Consider the following 20,085-nt stretch of genomic DNA (forward strand, 5'->3'; position numbering starts at 1 on the left):
CCCTTAAAGCAGTGTGGTGGAGCCTTTCAGAGCCAGCTGATTTACCTAGGGTTGCCAGGTCCCTCTTTGCCACTGGCGGGAGGTTTTTGGGGCGGAGCCTGAAGAGGGTGGGGTTTGGGGAGGGGAAGGACTTCAATGCCATAGAGTCCAATTGCCAAAGCGGCCGTTTTCTCCAGGTGAACCGATCTCTATCGGCTGGAGATCAGTTGTAATAGCAGGAGATCTCCAGATAGTACCTGGAGGTTGGCAACCCTAGATTTACCCCACAGCAATTCCCATACTGTGCGTACAGACTGCACAGGCACTGAATTGGTGCAAAGAAAGACAAACTCAGCAGCACATCTTGGGAAGAAACTAGACTAATGTACAAAGAATCTTGTCTACAAAGCGTCCTCCTGGAAACGGCAGTGCTGAACTCCCTTGCAGAATAATTATTATAATAATGATAATAATAACAAATTTTCTTTGTAACTAAATAGAAAATAGAAAACTAGAAATAGAAAGAAAATAGCATAGAAGCTGGAGGTGTTGCCTGAGGTTCTACTTCTGTCCTGTTGCATAGTTTTCTTAAATGTTATCAAACAGGATATTGGGGGAGCTGTTCCTTCCTGACCATTAGGGTTGCCAGCCTCCAGGTACCAGCTGGAGATCTCCTCCTATTACAATTGATCTCCAGCCGATAGAGATCAGTTCCCCTGGAGAAAATGGCCATAGAGTCCAGTTGCCACTCTATGTGTGAGGGTCTCTGTCTTTGTGTCTCTGCTTTCCATCACCTGCGGTGTTATCAGTGAACTCGTAAAAGCAGTTCACACCTTCTGGTCTCAGGCGCCAGGCCTGATGGCCCATGTATCTTCCCCCCCGCTGTTCTTCCTGCCAGTACTCCCTCAGGCCGGTGCGGCCTTGGAAGTGTGATAGCCGCACCAGACTTCCTGGGATCCGTCTGATGTTTTGTATTATGCCAAGCTTGTAACTTCCCATAACAATAAGTGTGAACCCCAGTGCCCCAGTGCCCTGGAGTCAATATATTCTGTAAACCCGTATAGCCCCTCACTTGCAACTTTCTACCTGTGCCTGTCTCATCTCCTGAAGGCTTCAATAAATCTATTGTTTCTGTATCAACGTCTGAGCAACTGATTTGGAGAAGCAAACTCAGAGAGGGGGATCTCTCACATTAAGTTGCAAGTCCTTGCCTCTCGGACTGCAGCTGTACCGCTTTGGACAGAATGTCAGCCGACGAGGACACCACCCCTAACCCCGATGCCCCCAAGGAACCGGACGAGCCGGAGAAGCCGGACCCGAAGGAGGAGGGAGCCAAGCCAAAGAAACCGAAGGGTCGCGCACCCGACCAAGATCGGGACGGACGTCCCCGGGGGCTTACTTATTGGCTGGACTCTCCCAAGGGCTGGTCGCTCTCGCGGACTGCGGCGAAGGATCGCCGGTTGGCCTTCCCCAGCACGGGACTCGAAGGGGACCCGGCCCGCAAAGAGGCCCTCATGGAGGAAGAACGAAAGCAGTGGCAGGAAGACCGCCGGGCTATGCAGGAGCAGATGGAGACCATGCAACGCGTAATGGGTGAGATGGCCACGACCCTAGATGCGCTGAAGTTGCAACCTCCAGCCGGTGCTCCCCCAGACGGGGCGCCGGTAGTTCCGCCCGCAACCCCTGCCCCCCCGGCCCGTCGGGACCTGAAAGTCACGTATGACGGGTCGGGAGACCAGTTGACCTTTTTTATGGTCCAAGTAGACATTTTTATGCGGGAACAAGGCCGAACCTTCGTTTCGGAGGAGTCCCGGGTGCAGTACGTGGCTTCCTTACTGCAAGGGGAGGCGGCTGCCTGGATGGTGTTGCAGTATGAACTCCGCTCGCCGGTGCTGCGAACCCTGGACGAGTTCATGGTAGCACTCCGAAACCGTTTTGAGGACCCGACTCTGGGTGAGCGGGCTAAAGCCTCCCTGATGCAACTGCGCCAAGGGACTAAGTCGGTGGCGCAGTATGCAAGTGAGTTCCAGTCACTGGCTAGCCGAATTCTGGACTGGAGTGAAGCTACCTTGGTACAATGTTTCAGGGAGGGTCTCAACCCAGACCTCCAACATTGGGCCTTCATGCAAGGGAACCCCCCGGATGTGGAAGGTTGGGTTCGCCATGCTGCTGACATCGAGAATCGCAAACAACTCCTGAACTTGTCCAAGCAACGGCTTGGGCGAGACCCCAGGCCCCGAGGTGACCGTGGCCGGGAACTCCGGCAAGGGGGTGGCGGGGGTCTCTCGGCCGCGGAACGCCGCAAGCGGTTCGAGGCCGGCGTCTGCCTGATCTGCGGGGGAAAGGGTCACTTTGCATCGCAATGCCCCTCTCGCTCAGGCCGTCCGACCCCCCCCCGCCAAACCCAGGCCGAGCCGACGAAACCGGCCGCCGACAGCCAGCCTCGCCGCAGAAGTGGACCACTGAGCCGGCGCTCCGGCGCACCCTCCGCTCTCCACGCGCGCCCCCAGGATGGGGCATCCGACTCTACGGTCCCATCGGGGTCCCGGATTACAAATACCGTCTTTGATTCGGACGGCTCCCCGGAAGCCACCACCCCGTCCCCCTCTTCCAGCGAGGAGGAAGAGTGGGAACAGCCGGCAAAAAACGCCGTCGGTCTGCTGTAGAGGGGGCTCCGCAGCAGACCGTCCCTATCGTTGTGCAAGGAGCTCCACCGATGGTAAGCGCCCAAGAGGACAATGTATTTGTGCGTGTTCATCTGTCCCTACCCAAAGGGGGTCCCCCGTTAGAGGTCCCCGCGTTGGTCGACTCGGGGTGTGCCCGCACCATGATAAATGAGGAAACTGCCAAGAAGTTGGGTGTCCGGCGCAAGCGGCTTCCGGGACCCCTCCGTTTTTCCCAAATGGACGGGAGTGACTTTAAACGGGGCCCTGTGACCCACAGAACTGCAGCCGTGATTATGTCCGTGGGGGAACATTGGGAACGGTTGTATTTCACCATCGCCCCTATTGTAACCCCTGTGGTGTTAGGGATGAACTGGTTAAGGGGACACAATCCCTCCATTGATTGGGTTAAACGGGTGCTTTCCTTCCCCGAAAACCCCTGTGGGTTGCATGACAAGGAACGGGTACTCAGAACTCCAGCCGCCGCACTGGTAGGGTCCCCCGCCCCAGTCTCTCCTCAATTACCCTCTGAGTACTCGCAGTTTACTGATGTTTTCGATGTTAGAGAGTGCGACGAACTGCCTCCCCACAGAGAAACGGACTGTGCCATCGAGATTGTAGGGGAAGGCAAACTGTCTAAGGGAAAGGTTTACCCCATGAGCCCTAGTGAAAAGACTGTATTGCGAGACTATCTGGATGTCAATCTGGCGAGGGGTTTCATACGCCCCTCCAAGGCTCCTTATTCAGCCCCAGCTTTCTTTGTAAAGAAAAAGACGGGAGATTTAAGACTGTGTATTGACTTTCGCAGACTGAACGCAGTCACCCAGTCTAATGCTTACCCCCTCCCTCTTATTCCTGACCTTCTAGCACAATTAAAGGAGGGCCGAATCTTCACCAAACTGGACTTGGTAGAAGCCTACCACCGCATTCGCATCAAAGAAGGAGACGAACCCAAAACGGCCTTTTCCAGTTGTTTTGGGATGTTTGAGTACCTGGTCATGCCGTTCGGACTTTCGGGGGCTCCGAGTGTCTTTATGCAATTAATTAATGAAGTTTTGCATGATTTACTGTTTCGGGGGGTGGTGGTATTTCTCGATGACATTCTTATTTACTCTGAGACCATGGAAGAACATGTGCGCCTAGTGCGAGAAGTGCTCCAGCGGCTGCGGGAGCACAAACTGTATGCTAAGGTGTCCAAGTGTGAATTCCACCAACCTTCTATTACATTTCTGGGGTATGTGATTTCCCACCAAGGGTTGGAAATGGACCCCGCCAAGGTCCAGGCGGTGCGGGACTGGGAAACCCCCACTACCCGCCGCCAACTTCAACAGTTTTTGGGGTTTGCCAACTTTTACCGGAATTTCATTCCCAACTTTGCCCAAGTTGCGCTTCCCCTCACTGCCCTGTTGCGTACCAAGGACAGGGGGGCTAGCGCCGCACTCCCCTCAGCCCGTCTGCAATGGTCTCCCCAGTGCCAGCAAGCTTTTGAACGTTTAAAGCTACTTTTTTCATCCGAACCCGTTTTGGCTCACCCGGATTGCACCAAGCCCTTCGTGGTGCAGGTGGATGCCTCGGATGTAGCCATGGGCGGGGCCCTATTGCAGAGGGATGAGGGGGGACGGTTGAGGCCATGCGCCTACTTCTCCAAGAAGTTTTCCCAGTCCGAAATCAACTGGGCCATTTGGGAGAAGGAGGCAGCAGCGGTCAAACATGCCCTTACCATATGGAGACACTTCTTAGAGGGGGCCGAGCTGCCGTTCGAAGTGTGCACAGATCACAAGAATCTTGAGGCTCTCAAGGGAGCTAGAAAACTCAATGCCAAACAAATTCGGTGGGCCCAATTTTTTGCAAAATTCCGGTTCACCCTCAAACATGTCCCTGGCAAAGAAAATGCCCTAGCTGATGCTTTGTCACGACTTCCCCAGTATCGCAACGATTTCGATCGCCCCGTCGACTCCCTGTTCACTCCCGAACAGCGAGGGGAAGTCCCTGGCTTGGCCGTCACCACCCGATCCCAAGCCCGCCAACCGGAGACCCCCCCTACGCTCAAAGGTATCCCGGAAGCATTCCAACAGCGACTCCGGGACGCCTCCTTACAGGAGGAGGAGCACCATCTCCTCCCCACTGGCTTGGAACGAACCAACACTTGGTGGGTGCAAGGGGGGAAACTATATGTCCCATCTTCCCTTCGCAAAGAAGTATTGGGACTTGTACATGGGGCCAGGCTAGCGGGTCATTTTGGTTTCATAAAAACGCTTCACCTGGTTCGAAGGCAATTCTGGTGGCCCGGTATGAGATCTGATGTAGAGTTGTATGTGCGCAGCTGCCCCACCTGCGCCACAGCCAAGAAACGGATGGGAAAACCCCCGGGGCTTCTCAAACCGCTTGAGAACCCCTCCCGTCCCTGGGAAGTCATCGCCATGGATTTTATCACCGACCTACCTCCAAGTCGGGGGAAAACGGTTCTCTGGGTTATCACAGACCTCTTTTCCAAACAGGTTCATTTCGTTCCATGTGCAGGTCTTCCTTCAGCCCAGGGCTTAGCTAAACTGTTCATCACGCACGTCCTCAGGCTACACTCGATCCCGAGGAAGGTCCTCTCCGACCGGGGGGTCCAGTTTGTTGCCAAATTCTGGCGGGCTTTCCTAAAGTTAATGGGAGTGGAGGAACAGGGCCTTTCTTCCGCCTATCACCCCCAAACGGATGGTCAAACGGAACGAGTAAATGCGGTAGTAGAATGTTATTTGCGTTGCTATGTAAATTTCCACCAGGACGACTGGGTCGACCTGCTGCCATTTGCCGAATATGCGTACAACAATGCGCCTCATTCCTCTACCGGCTTTAGTCCCTTCCAAGTTATATACGGGACGGATTTTGGCCCTTTCGGTTCTGCCCCCGTCTCGCCAGAGCTCCAGTCTACCCCTGATCTTCAGGAGTGGATTCAGGTGGTTAAATCCACCTGGCCATGGTTGCTCAAAAATCTGGAAAGGGCAAAAAGCAAGTACAAGGAACAAGCAGACAAACACCGGTCTCCGGGATGGGAACTCAAGGTGGGGGAGCAAGTCTATCTGTCCACCAAAAACCTCCGCTCTCTTCGCCCCTGCAAAAAACTGAGCGACCGTTATGTAGGACCTTTCCCCATTACCAGAGTAATCAACGAGGTTACCGTGGAACTGAGTCTCCCTAAGACTCTCAAGGGAGTTCATCCAGTCTTCCATATAAGCCTCCTCAAACCTTATGTAGCAGCTCCCCAGTTCCACCCCCCTCCCGCTCATGAGATTCCTACCGTAGTAGGAGGGGATACCCATTTGGAAATATCCAAGGTTTTAGATTCCAAATGGAAGAAAGGGAAACTGTTTTACTTTGTTCGCTGGAAAAACCTTGGCTCCGCTCATGACGAATGGGTGGCCGCACCCCACATGGCAGCTCCTCGCTTGGTCCGAGAATTCCACCTCGCTTATCCCGATAAGCCTCGTCCTCTCGGAGGGGGGCCTTAAGGGGGGCAGAATGTGAGGGTCTCTGTCTTTGTGTCTCTGCTTTCCATCACCTGCGGTGTTATCAGTGAACTCGTAAAAGCAGTTCACACCTTCTGGTCTCAGGCGCCAGGCCTGATGGCCCATGTATCTTCCCCCCCGCTGTTCTTCCTGCCAGTACTCCCTCAGGCCGGTGCGGCCTTGGAAGTGTGATAGCCGCACCAGACTTCCTGGGATCCGTCTGATGTTTTGTATTATGCCAAGCTTGTAACTTCCCATAACAATAAGTGTGAACCCCAGTGCCCCAGTGCCCTGGAGTCAATATATTCTGTAAACCCGTATAGCCCCTCACTTGCAACTTTCTACCTGTGCCTGTCTCATCTCCTGAAGGCTTCAATAAATCTATTGTTTCTGTATCAACGTCTGAGCAACTGATTTGGAGAAGCAAACTCAGAGAGGGGGATCTCTCACACTATGGCACTGAAGTCCCTCCCCAAACCCTGCCCTCCTCAGGCTCTGTCCTCAAAACCTCCTGCCGGTAGTGAAGAGAGACCTGGCAACCCTACTGAGCATTACACTCTTATGCATCAACCAATGCATATTTTCTTAGATTTATAACCTTATATGTTCATGCGCTAAAAAAAACCCTTCTTAAATAACTTTTACTTGGGACGGATTATACCGAGAACGATTCTTTCATCCACTTTGATTCCCCACTTAGTAAGTTATTTGGCTCGACTGGTACATTTAACCAAAAGTTACAGATGAATTACAAAGGGGGGAATCAAGTTCAAAGCCAGCAAACCTGCTCTGACAGCTGCATTTCTCCCCCCCACCCCACAGCACGTCTTCAAGCTGGAACAAGAAGAATACATGCGGGAACAAATTCCGTGGACCTTGATTGATTTCTATGATAATCAGCCGTGTATCAACCTGATAGAGGCCAAATTGGGCATTCTGGATCTGCTGGATGAGGAATGCAAGGTAGGAGTTCAGATGACCTCGAGTTCTTCTCGACGCTGCACAGGCTTTGGCTCCACAGTTAAAAACCATGTGTTGGATCCTGTGATTCCCTTCTGCTGAGCGAGGAGCCTTGCCCTGGTGGAGGTGGGAAATTCAACCCACTGTGTCCATTATTCTGCTTCACTCTGTAGCACTGAATTTTGACATAAATTGTAATCAAAAACTCTTGAGGGCACGGGCAATATTTATTTTGCTCATTATGTCTGTTTAGGGGTGTGTGTTTTTTTTGTCTCCTACATACAGGTTTTCCTGTTGTTTGTTTGTTTATTTATTTATTTCCCCTTGCTCCTGTAGACAAGAAATGCACTGTGTGAACAAATCCTCCATATGAGGGAGTTCATTGTTTTTGTCGGACATAGATTCCATTCTAAGAATGGAAATATCGCTCTTCCTAATATGTAATGGTGTGCAGATAGATATTTAAAGTAGCATTTACAAATGAGAATCATCATTCTGTTTGTGTGATCATCAACACGACAAGTTGCTAACCCATTCACATTTGTGTCTGGAATGCAAATAAACTTAAATGCCAGAAATGGCAGGATTTCCCCCCTTTACCTGAAAACTGGCTGTTGGCTTCATTCATTTCAGAGTAACGGCAGGTTGTTAAAAGATACTTGACTTCCCCCCTTTTTAGATGCCTAAAGGTTCTGATAATAGCTGGGCCCAGAAATTGTACAACACTCATTTGAATAAAACCGCGCTTTTTGAGAAGCCCCGGCTGTCAAACAAAGCATTCATCATCCAGCACTTCGCAGACAAGGTAAGGGTGCCTGTTTTGTGCCTGACCAGGTACGGTGGTCCTTATGCTGAACGCTTCTTTTAACCAGGCTGGCTTGTCGTTACCTTGTTGATCCCATTTAGCTGCATGTTAAAGACCTTTTAAAATGGATTTTTAGCCGCGGTTCACGCTGGAGAATTTTAATTTGAGGTTGAATCATCCAGTATTTCGGTGAGGGAGCATCAAGACTTTAGGCAATGACCTGTAAGTCGTACAGAGGAGGGCTGCCAATTTAATTATGTCTAAAGGGCTTTTGCGTAGATTTGTGTAGCTGCAGCCTGTTTTGGTGGAGGGAATTGCCACTGTCCTAGAGTCACACTAGATGCGATGCGGGTAATCCTGTGATCAGCCCTCCTAAGTGGCTTATCCAGTCTAAACAGTAACTGAACTGGGATCACAATGTGGTGGAGGAAGGCTACATACCTTCCCCCTATGTAATGAGGGGAGGGGAGGGCAGGGGCCAAGGCTCAGTGGTAGAGCATCTGTTTGGCATGTAGAAGTTCCCAGGTTCAATCCCCGGCATCTCCAGTTAAAGGGACTAGGCAAGTAGGTGATGGGAAAGACCTCGGCCTGAGACCCTGGAGAGCCACTTTGATGGACCAAGGGTCTCATTCAGTATAAGGCAGCTTCATGGGGCTAGGCCATGACTCAGTGGCAGAGCATCTGCTTGGCATGCAGAAGGTCCCAGGTTCAGTCCCCGGCATCTCCAGTTAAAGGGACCAGGCAAGTAGGTGATGTGAGTAGACCTCTGCCTGAGACCCGGGAGAGCTGCCGCCGGTCTGAGTAGACGATACTGACTTTCATGGACCAAGGGTCTGATTCAGTATAAGGCAGCTTCATGTGTTCAATGTTCCTGAGTGTAAATAGCCTCATACAGCTAATGTTTGCCCCATTTTGAGGAGGGGCGAATGTGCAAGCGTTGTGCAGATCGCATGTCCCCCTGGGGGAAACAGGTTTGTGGAGCGGTTTTTAGCCAAGAAAACAACAATAATAATATATTATTAGTTCTATGACCGCAGTCTTGAACCAAGGGAGGAGGAAAGGAAGGGAAGGGAAGATGAGGGAGGGTAGGAAGCATAATACATAGTAAACATAATAAGGATAATACAATCTTACGTTAACAGTGCTAAAAATTAGGCGTCAGCCCAATAAGTAAAATTCCTAGCTAAAATAAACTGGGGGCAGAGCGAACTGACTAAAAGTTGCCAGAGGAAGGCTTTGGGAGTTCTTTCTTCTTAAGAGCAGCCACTCTGGCCAAAAAGCGGGCAACATTCAATGTGGCTGCACCATTGATTGAGTCGCCAAGCAAAAAAGGCAACACCCAGGCATGTGGAGGGAGGTTCAAGCTGGTGAGGATTGGAGCAATAAGAGCATCTCTGTCTTGAGACCAGTGAGGACAGCGGAGCATCAGATGGTCCAACGTTTCAATTTCGCCCGTGTTACATGGTCAGAGACGGTCCGGAAAAGGTATCCCGGTATATCTGCCCAACATGACCATGGATGGAAAAGCATTTAAAGGTGCTTTAAGGAGAGCCCGACGATGTGAGAAGATTGAAACAGTAAAGTGGAACTCTGGAAGCTTCTCTGGTGGAAGGAGTCCCAAGACCAGACCGGAGCAAGTACGTCTGGCCCTCCCAACCGTACTGGCCCAATCTAACTCCTTCAGTCTCTTCAAGATTGCTGCTAAATGAGATGGAACCAGGTTGTCAGAGGGAGTAGAGATTGGGAGTCCCAGTACTTTTAGTTTTTCCGCTAACAGATTCAGCCAGGGGTTGGGGGCCGGGTCCTTAAGAGTAAGATGGAGAAACCCCGCCTGGGACAGGAGATTGTCGTCAGGCAACTTAAACCTAAGCTTAATTGCTCTCCTCCATGCACATGCCTCAAGCGAGGGTTGGGCTAGCCAAGAAAACAATGCAGAGGATGAAGGGCTATAGCCCCCTTCCCCTCCCTCATCTTGCAGTCCAAGTTTGAACAGAGGCCTCGTGTGACTGCTGTTCAGAAAAGGAAAACCACTTAGGAGCTGTGGTCCTGGAACTCCTGGCTTTAGGTCTAGTCTGAATCTCAAGTATCTTTAGGAGGTCTGACTTTCACCTATGCTGCATCATAAGGTGAATAAATTACATTATAGAATCCACACTTTGTGTCGAAACCTTATTAGCGGTGTCCAAATACCTCAGTAGCAAAGCTCGCCTGCCATTTGGAACAGTAGGCTGTCTCGAAAGTGGCATCTATATTTAAATCTCTGCAAGGTTGGTGATCTTACATGAGTTTCCCCAGATATTACAGGAGGTGTTTTTGTTCTAATGGAAGACTTTTTATCATTATATACACACGCGCGCATGCACACACTTTGTTGTCTTGTAAAAGTAGATACTTGTCTTTCCAGGTGGAGTATCAGTGTGAAGGGTTTTTGGAAAAAAACAAAGACACCGTGTATGAAGAACAAATCCAAGTTCTAAAATCAAGTAAGGTTAGTATAGAGATTTCCCCCCTTTATGCTAAAGAATATTGGCTCGCTCATGTATGATATTTGTGCTTGAAATGTTATAGTATCTAATGTTATAGTATCAAAATGACCTTGCTAGATCAGCACACCACAATGAGGTCTTAAAAAAAGGTAAAGGTCCCCTGTGCAAGCATCGGGTCATTACTGACCCATGGGGTGACGTCATATCCCGATGTTTACTAGGCAGACTTTGTTTATGGGGTGGTTTCCCCAGTCGTCTTCCCTTTACTCCCAGCAAGCTGGGTCCTCATTTTACCGACCTCGGAAGGATGGAAGGCTGAGTCGATCTTGAGCCGGCTACCTGAAACCGACTTCCGTCGGGATTGAACTCAGGTCGTGAGCAGAGCTTGGACTGCAGTACTGCAGCTTACCACTCTTCGCCACGGGGCTCATAATGAGGTCTTACTACCCTCTAAACAGCATAAAATCCAGGTTTCTGCCGCCCTACCCTCCCAATCACATTTGGTGCTTAGGATTGCTATTAGATCTGGGCCTAGCTTTAGATACCCAAGTGCCATTCATGGCGCAAACTGCCTTTCACCAATTTTGGTTGGCGCACCAGCTGCCACAACCTTTCCACAGTTACCTGTGCTTCCATACCATCAGGTTGGATGACTGTAATGACTTATATGTTGGGAGGCCTTTGCAGAGCTGTTTGGAATATCAGCTGGTTCAGAATACAGCGGGCAGGTTCTTACTTGGGACCTGCCATATATCAAGAGTGTTGAAAAGTCTCCCAGTGGCTTTTTGCTAAACTTCCAGGTACAATTCAAAGTGCTGGTTTTAATCTGTGAAATGCTAAACAGATTGGGGCCAGGGCATCCGAAGGATATGCCTTCTCGTGTATTTACTTGCTAGTTCTTTACAGTGCCCTCCTCTCCTTAGGTGTGGGGGTGACCAAGGAGAGGGGCAAGACTCAAATTGTGACATATCCCCCCCCCGAAACATTCATTTGCTGATTCAAAACTGTTTTGTTTTCCTGAGTGTTCAGTGAATGAGTTTTTTCTTATAGTTGTCATGTTGTTGCTGTTTCTTTTAATTTGAATTTGTGTTTCAATTGATATTTAAAGTAATTTTTATTTGGATTTTATTGTTAATGGTGTTAAAGCAACCATGAAGGCTTGGAAGCAGAAAGGGGCTGTGGTGGTGTGCAAATGCCTTATTTTTTTCCAGTTTCTTCTTTATTTTTTAAGATTACCTAAATAGATGGCTGTATGCATTAGCTTTCTGACTTCTTATTTATCTGCCTTGTTTTTCATCATCCACCTCCTTCTCCAGAAGGTAATCTTGAAACCATTGTTTAAAATTTTGATCACCGACGGTGTGTCCACACCGGCAGTGTTCGTATGATTCTGCTACTGTAAAAAAAAAACTGGTGTCTTCTGGACCACGTTCCATGATTTGTCATCTTTTGTGACTCTTAAACAGTCAACATGTGGATATTTTATGGGCATTTTTTGTCTTTGTTGGGACTGATTGTCCTCGTTCCTGGATATTGTGCACCTCTGTCATTCTTTTGTATCATTCTGGTTTTAAAAAACGGAAGATTTGAACTCATTCACTTAGAGACCGTTCATTAATTTCTTGTAGTCGAAATTAAAACCAGCTACTTTGCAATTCCGTTTCAAGCCCCCTTCCCCACTTTTTTGGCACAGTGCATATAATTGAGGGTGTGTGTACAATTGCATAGATGCAGGTCTTGCAAACGTAGTATTCTTTTTAATTTAAAAAGAAAAACACCCAAGTCTGCGATTCTGGCAGGAAGATGGTCATGTGAGACTTGAAATATTTGAAGAGAAGGCTAAAAGGGCAGTGCGGTGACATACGACAAGAGGGTTGGTATGGACACATTTTTAGGTGCCTTCCTGTACACGGTTAATGCTTCAGTAAGCCTCGTTTACCGTGAGGCCTTCCTGGGACTGTATACAAGATTTCTGGCATTTGCAAGCACCACAACGGTGAAAATTTTTACACCTGAGCATGTGAACATGGTGTAAAGTGCCAGGCGAAAATGTGCTTCTCCGAATGGCCTTACAAATTTCTTCTCTGAATGGCCTTACAAATGTGCTTCTCCGAATGGCCTTACAAATTTCAGCCCTGCCTGCCAAAGCATGCCCCACATACAGCTCACTTTCCTTTCTTGCCCTTGTCATGTATTAGCAAAAGATCCAAAGAGGTGGCCCATTTATATTGTTAGCAACCCTTCTGCAACTCCAAGCTTGACCTGGTATGTGCTTTGTTTCCCTGACTTGTGGATTGGTTTGTTATCTTGATTTGTTTTTCTCCTCAGTTGGCATGTTTCGATTCTGTAAGACCTCTTTTAGACACATGAATGCAATTGTGCTCTGCCTGAATCCACTTTTCCTCGGTGATCGAATGCGATTGCATGGTCGCGCCATTATGTCCCGCAGTCCACAATTGAGGGGGGGACCCCTTTACCCAGCAAGGGAGAATATTGGAATATCAACATTTCCAATTTAGGAATAAGCACGACTGAAGTGACTGCTGGCAAAAGCAACTTCAGCATACTCCATTGATGAAACCATTATGTGGGTCTTGCGATGCTTCACTGTCTACAGCAGGGGTGTCGAACTCCATTGTTACAGGGGCCGGATATGACATAAATGTCACTTGGCTGGGCCATGCCTCACACAGATCAAGAGTGGGGGGGCCTGCCTCAACTGGCTCCCGGGCCGGATAAGATCTCTCAAGGGGCCGCATCCGGCCCATGGGCCTTATGTCTGACACCCCTGGTCTACAGCATGCTGTCTCAAATTTCTGTTTGGCCTGGTTTGACTGTAATGTTCATAAATGTAGTTAGGAGACCACGTATGTAACATCTGTGCCGCTAATTTGAGCTCAGGTAAATATTGTTTGATCTCTGTGAAGAAGGTTTTCTGTCACTTTATTCAAGGAAAATGTCCCAGAAGCCCATTGGTTGTTGGAGACTCTAAATGTAGCCATTGAGTCTCGATTACACAAGGAGATGGGGTGGGGCTGTGGCTCAGTGGTAGAGCATCTGCTTGGTATGGCAGAAAGTCCCAGGTTCAATCCCCGCCATCTCCAGTTAAAGGGACTAGGCAGGTAGGTGATGTGAAAGACCTCAGCCTGAGACCCTGGAGAGCCGGTGCCAGTCTGAGTAGACAATACTGACTTTGATGGACCAAGGGTCTGATTCAGTATAAGGTAGCTTCATGTGTTCATGAGATTATAAAACTACGTTTAATATGGAAAATACGTTAATATAAAGAGAGTTAATACATTCAGAGCAAAATATATATTTGTGCATAAAAATTAAAATTGAAATCTGCCCTAGAAGAAGACAATACTTTGGCACAAATGTTCAGAGCTGCAGAAATGTATTTAACAACAGCTCTGTAACCTTTCTGTCATTACCTGAAAGGATGTTTGAAAGATAGTAATCCGCAGATCGGTAAGGATAAATTGCCAGGACGGGAAATAGCAGGGAAACTCTGGGTTTAGCATACAGATTGCAGGGAGAAAAGTGGGAGATTTACCCCTCTGTCTGAGCCGCCCATGCGCATTATCTCTGCTTCTGGGGGGATCCCTGCAAACCTACTGTGAAGTTCCGCCAAAGGGAGCATGTAAAATGAAGCAACCAAAAAAGCCTTTGATAGATGGGAACCTTAAGACGGAAGAAGTAATGACTGCAGGTAAAAGAAGAAGGTATGCATATTTACCTTGACTTTGTTATTGGCTGAATTAGAGGCCGAATTCCTCCCACAACTTTTCAGATTAGGCAGCGGAGCCTGATAAAGCTTCCAACGCGACCTTGTTTGAGACGACTTCCCGTTTCCCTTGTGGTTCTTCCTTTTTGTTGCCTTTTCCCTTTGGAGCGCCCGCCCTTTTTTAACTCAGAGGTGGCATTTTTTATCCCCTGTGTCTGAACCAGCTGAAGATGCTGTCCGAGTTGTTTCGGGACGTGAAGGCCACCAGCCCCACTTCGGCAACATCCTCTGGCCGCACACCGTTGTCTCGGGCAGCTGTTAAACCCACCAAGTCTAAGACGGCCCCGGCAAGCAAGGAACACAAGAAAACAGTGGGGCATCAGGTTGGTGGGGCATCGGCCAGCATGGTGTAGTGGTTAAGAGCACTGGTTAAGAATGGCAGACTCTAATCTGGAGAGCTGGGTTTGATTCCCCACTCCTCCACATGAGTGGCGGAGGCTAATCTGGAGAACTGGGTTTGATTCCCCACTCCTTCACATGAAGCCTGGTGGGTTAGTCACAGTTCTCTTAGAGCTCTCTCAGCCCCACCTACCTCACAGGGTGTCTGCTGTGGGGAGAGGAAGGAAAGGAGATTGTAAGCCGGTTTGAGTCTCCTTAAAAGGTAGAGAAAGTCGGCACATAAAAACCAACTCCTCCTTCTCCTCCTCTCCTTCTCCTCCTTCCCTTCTCCTTCCCCTTCTTCTCCTTCTCTTCCCACTTCTCTTCCTTTTCTTCCTCCCTCTTCTCTTTCTCTTTCTCCTCCTCCTCTTCCTTCTCTTCCTCGTCCTCCTCCTCCACCTCTTTCTCTTTCTTCTTTTTCATTTCATTTCATTTCTATTAGTTTCTACCATTACTGCAGCCTCCCCTTTTAACCCTGTGCAACTATGGAGCGTGTAGCTCTGCCCTTATGCTCTAGGGCAGGAAGAGGGAAGAGATGCCGTAAGGGTTTACGGAGCAGTTCGTCTAGTTTAATCTTCGTCATTCATCAAATTGAGATATTTCGTTGACTAGCTGCCATCTGGCCCAGACAGACGGTAGCGCCTGGCAGTAAAACATCACTAAGTATTGGGATACTTGACTTCCTGGAAGATCGAAATAAATCCTGAGCAAATCTATTCAATCAATATGGAAGATGCAGACCATGAGTAGTACTACATTATTTAGTGCTGTGGCTTATGTTTGCCTGGAATGTACTTTCAGGTTTCTGGGCTGAGGAGTTCTGCAGCCTGCAGAACGAGACTCTGAGCCCAGGGAACGATGCTCTGTTCTTCTTTCTCAGTTTTCTTTTGTTTCCTTTGTCATAGTTCCGAAATTCTCTGCAGCTCCTGATGGAGACCCTGAACGCCACAACTCCACACTACGTGCGGTGTATTAAGCCAAACGACTTCAAGTTCCCATTCATGTGAGTTGGTGTGCGCGTTACATAAAGTAATGCCCCCAGTCTGTGACCTTCTTTTGTAGGAAAGACCTGTGGAACTCCCTGTTGGTTAATAGACAGAATGTCTCAGATTCTTTTAACTTTTCCTATTTATTGAACAATCGTTTGCCCCATATATTGGAGACGGCGGCACAGTTTTTAAAGTTTGTTTTAAAAGCCTGCCAAACAGTCACTGTATTTTTCCATGTATAAGATGATGTTTTTTTCTTTAAAAGTTTACTTAAAAATTGGGGGGTCATCTTATACACAGAATAATACGGGCGGGGAACAGAGCGGGGCCCATGGGAAGCCTTCCCATGGGCCCCGCTGTCTTCCCTGCCCGTATTTTTCCAAGACGCCCCCATGTATAAGACGACCCTTTTTTCCCTTGATTTTGGGCTCAAAAAATAGGGATCGTCTTATACATGGGGGCGTCTTATACACGGAAAAATACTGTAATTAGATGGCAGTATTAACAAACAGCGCTATTCGATGTAACTGTCTTTTAGCTATTCTATAAAGAGCACTTTTTAATATCTCCATTCCTTTTGTACCCTTCTGTATTATGTTTTTATGCCAATAAAGGAATGATGATAATGATGATGACCTGTGGAACTGTACCAGAGGTTCCAATCTAGAAGACAGATTCTTAGCAATCAATCAAGTTTATTTCGATATAACATCAGCTCTGAATAAAAATCAAAGTTAGGTTAAAATAATAAAATAATAAAAGTTGATGATTCTGGGAGAGATTATTTGAAGAAGAGGAGGAAAGATCTTCTATGGGGAAAGGTTTTCAGTCAGCCGTTTACGAATCCCACTAGACCGGAGGCAAAATTTGGCTACTTGAGTGGTTATCTCCTGAGAGGAGTCTGCTAAGAGAAGGGAAACTTTAGCTTCTTCCAATCTCCCAGGAAAGGATGACAGTATGGGGAGAATGTACTGCGATCTTATGTCGTTATGTCTAATAAATCTTGAAACAACGAGAACACAGGATCTTATAGACATTTCTGCCAGTCCTTTAAATGTCTTAAATCCAACCTCTGAAAGCGCAATAATGGGACTTGCCCCCTGCGAATGGAAGTCCCAATCCTGCCTTAGCATAATGCACATTCTTTTCAATCTTCTTATGTATAGGTTTGACGAAAAGCGAACCGTACAACAGCTTCGAGCTTGCGGCGTACTGGAAACCATCCGAATTAGCGCTGCAGGTTTCCCCTCGAGGTAAGCCTGTGGGAGTCAAGACGTTCGGGGGGAAAACAGAGAGAGGGCTTTTTTTTCGGCTCGACTAACACCCCCTTGCTTCTTGGAATTAGGTGGACGTACCAAGAATTCTTCAGCCGCTACCGTGTCCTGATGAAACAGAAAGACGTCCTCGGGGACAGGAAGCAGACGTGTAAAAATGTCTTGGAGAAGCTGATTCTGGTAGTAACGTTACGGTGCTTTTAGTATCTGTAATGTGTGCAAAACTTTCCAAAACGACTTGGACCTACAGACCGATCGATTGATTTTGATAATCTATACTGGCAAATTGGATAGCGGAATGTTCCAAAGTAGATCCCCTTTTCTTGTTTTGTGGGATACTTTGTGGGATGTTTTGTTGTTTTGTGGAGAGCCAGCATGGTGTAGTGGTTTGGAGCGGTGGACTCTGATCTGGAGAGCTGGGTTTGATTCCCAACTCCTCCACGTGAGCGGCAGACTCTAATCTGGTGAACTGGATTTGTGTCCCCTACTCCTGCACGTGAATCCAGCTGGGTGACCTTGGGCTAGTCACAGCCCTCTCTGAACTCTCTCAGCCCCACCTACTTCACAGGGTGTCTGTTGTGGGGAAGGGAAGGGAAGGTGATTGTAAGCCGGTTTGAGTCTCCCTTAAGTGGTAGAGAAAGTCGGCATATAAAAACCAGCTCCTTCTCCTCCTCCTCTTCCTCCTCTTCCTCCTCTTCTGTCTTCTTCTTCTGCTGCTGTTGCTGCTGCTGCTGCTGCTGTCAACAATTGGGGGATCCTGAACAGCTTTCTGTTTGGGCTTTTTTGTTTTGTTTTTAATGCATTACTTCCTTATTTTTGCTTACATGAATCCATAAAAACTAACATACTGGAACCAGTCAAAAGCATATAAATACAAAACAATAACAAACGTTGTGTAAGAGAATACATCAGCACCTAATGGTGTGATACAGCTTTCTTTTAAAAATGCCAATAATTTTTAGTATGAATTGCCTCAAGCTGAGTAGATAATGCCACCTTGAATTTCTTGATGTGGGGGGTGGGGGGAACCCTTTGTGTTTCAATATAATGCTCCATAGTCCAGGTATTTTATTTCTTAACATTCTGTATTTTTCTAAATAATTCAATTCTATAAAACTACAGGATATAATAGGATTTTTAAAAACCTACTCCTATATTTCGTCCCCAACATTTACTGTTGGGGCTACATTCTTGTCTCTTTGCTAATTCTGATGTCACTGCGCTTTTCTTTTACTTTTACTTTTTTAAAACCAATGTCTTCTCCAGTTTTTCACTGATTGTACATTTCCTTTTGAAAATAGGACCAGGATAAGTACCAGTTTGGGAAGACAAAAATATTTTTCCGCGCCGGCCAGGTGGCTTACTTGGAAAAAATAAGGTCCGACAAGCTGAGAGCCGCTTGTGTCCGTATCCAGAAGACCATCCGGGGGTGGCTGATGAGGAAGAAGTACCTCCGCATGAGGAAGGCGGCTATCACCATTCAGAGATATGTCAGAGGATACCAGGCGCGATGGTGAGTGGCCCACCTGGGGAAGCTCGCTTTGATCTCCTTGCAGGTTGCTTTAAATAGGGCACTCATAAGCATCTTCAGTTTCCCCCCCCCCCCAGTATAAATATAGATCAGGCCTGCACTGAGAAGTTGACCGGAGCCTAACCAAGGCTCGATATTAGGGTTACCAATCTCAAGGTGGGGCCTGGAGTTACAACTGAATTCCAGAGTAGAGAGGGGAGTCCCCCGGGAGCCAGCATGGTGTAGTGGTTAAGAGTGGTGGACTTTGATCTGGAGAATCGGGTTTGATTCCCCGCTCCTCCACATGAGCGGTGGAGGCTAATCTGGTGAACTGGATTTGTTTCCCCGCACCTGCACACGAGGCCAGCTGAGACCAATCCTGACCATGTTTTCTCAGAATGTGTGTGTGTGTTAAGTGCCGTCAAGTCGCTTCCGACTCATGGCGACCCTATGAATGAAAGTCCTCCAAAATGTCCTATCTTTGACAGCCTTGCTCAGATCTTGCAAATTGAAGGCTGTGGCTTCCTTGATAGAGTCCATCCATCTCTTGTTGGGTCTTCCTCTTTTCCTGCTGCCCTCAACTTTTCCTAGCATGATTGTCTTTTCCAGTGACTCTTGCCGTTTCATGACGTGACCAAAATACGATAGCCTCCGTTTAGTCATTTTAGCTTCTAGAGTCAGTTCAAGCTTGATTTGATCTATAACCCACTGATTTGGTTTTTTGGCAGTCCATGGTATCCGTAACACTCTCCTCCAACACCACATTTCAAAGGAATCTATTTTCTTCCTATCAGCTTTCTTCACTGTCCAGCTTTCGCACCCATACATAGTAATAGGGAATACAATGGCATGAATTAATCTAGTCTTGGTGGCCAGTGACACTTCTCAGAATAGGCCCCACTGATTCAGTGGAGTTACTCCCAAGCAAACATACACAAGATTGGTCTGTGATCTTTAACAGTTTGTCATGCTGTTGAGCTATGTCAGAGTTCTAAATTGTAATGATGAGGATTTGGGGTTCCAGCCCCATTATTTGCTTATGAAAGTCCAAAGGAAACTTTTCAGACTGCCTGGATACTACTCAGAGGCTGCACTTAAACCATTATTTCCCTCATATATTCTTTTCTTGGTCAGCCTCGCCACCTTTCTTCGAAGGACCAGAGCGGCCACTGTTATTCAGAAATCCCAGCGCATGTACACCATTCGCAAACGATATCGTCGCACGCGAGCTGCCACTGTGTTTCTGCAGTCGTATTTACGAGGATACATTGCCAGGAAGCAGTACCGGAAGGTAGGAGCCCCTGGTTTTGTTTTGTTTTTAAATTCTGATTTCAGATTTACTCCCTCTGTTTTTGTCTCTCTCTGTAGAACCAGGGTATGTGATAGTGCTTAGCTTCAGGGCGCTATAGAATCACAAGAGTTCTCATTGTTGGTTCTATAGGCCTATCTCTAAATGGCATCCTTACATACATCAGTTTCCCTGCCAGGATGTGGGTTTTGTAAATATTAGAAGCCAGCCTTTCTCAGCTACGAAACACATGTCAAGAAAAAACCCTCCGTCTTTTCTGTAATCTTCGATTTATCAGCCCCAACCCAACTGTTACTGACTCGGGGTACTTTCTCTGCAGCTGTAATCCTACATGCTCGTGGGGGTTCTTCAGGGATTTCAGAGACGACCAGTTGTATATCGACTGTCTGATCTTACCTTATGCAACTCTTGGGTTCTTGTCATTAAAAGGGTAAAGGTAGTCCTCTATGCA

General features: G+C 47.8%; 1 protein-coding gene across 1 annotated transcript in view; it reads left to right on the forward strand.

Annotated features, from left to right (window-relative positions):
* MYO5A (myosin VA) overlaps nucleotides 1–20,085 on the forward strand; it is a 98,711-nt gene that overhangs the window by 49,392 nt on the left and 29,234 nt on the right. Inside the window, exons 12-20 of the mRNA XM_056865934.1 lie at nucleotides 6,959–7,099; nucleotides 7,776–7,901; nucleotides 10,306–10,389; nucleotides 14,339–14,497; nucleotides 15,458–15,555; nucleotides 16,708–16,794; nucleotides 16,887–16,995; nucleotides 18,117–18,328; nucleotides 19,460–19,616. Of these exons, the coding sequence (XP_056721912.1) occupies nucleotides 6,959–7,099; nucleotides 7,776–7,901; nucleotides 10,306–10,389; nucleotides 14,339–14,497; nucleotides 15,458–15,555; nucleotides 16,708–16,794; nucleotides 16,887–16,995; nucleotides 18,117–18,328; nucleotides 19,460–19,616 (1,173 nt within the window). The remainder of the gene's footprint in view (nucleotides 1–6,958; nucleotides 7,100–7,775; nucleotides 7,902–10,305; nucleotides 10,390–14,338; nucleotides 14,498–15,457; nucleotides 15,556–16,707; nucleotides 16,795–16,886; nucleotides 16,996–18,116; nucleotides 18,329–19,459; nucleotides 19,617–20,085) is intronic.

This window comes from Euleptes europaea, chromosome 20, assembly GCF_029931775.1.
Source record: "Euleptes europaea isolate rEulEur1 chromosome 20, rEulEur1.hap1, whole genome shotgun sequence".
Taxonomy (NCBI): Eukaryota; Metazoa; Chordata; class Lepidosauria; order Squamata; family Sphaerodactylidae; genus Euleptes; species Euleptes europaea.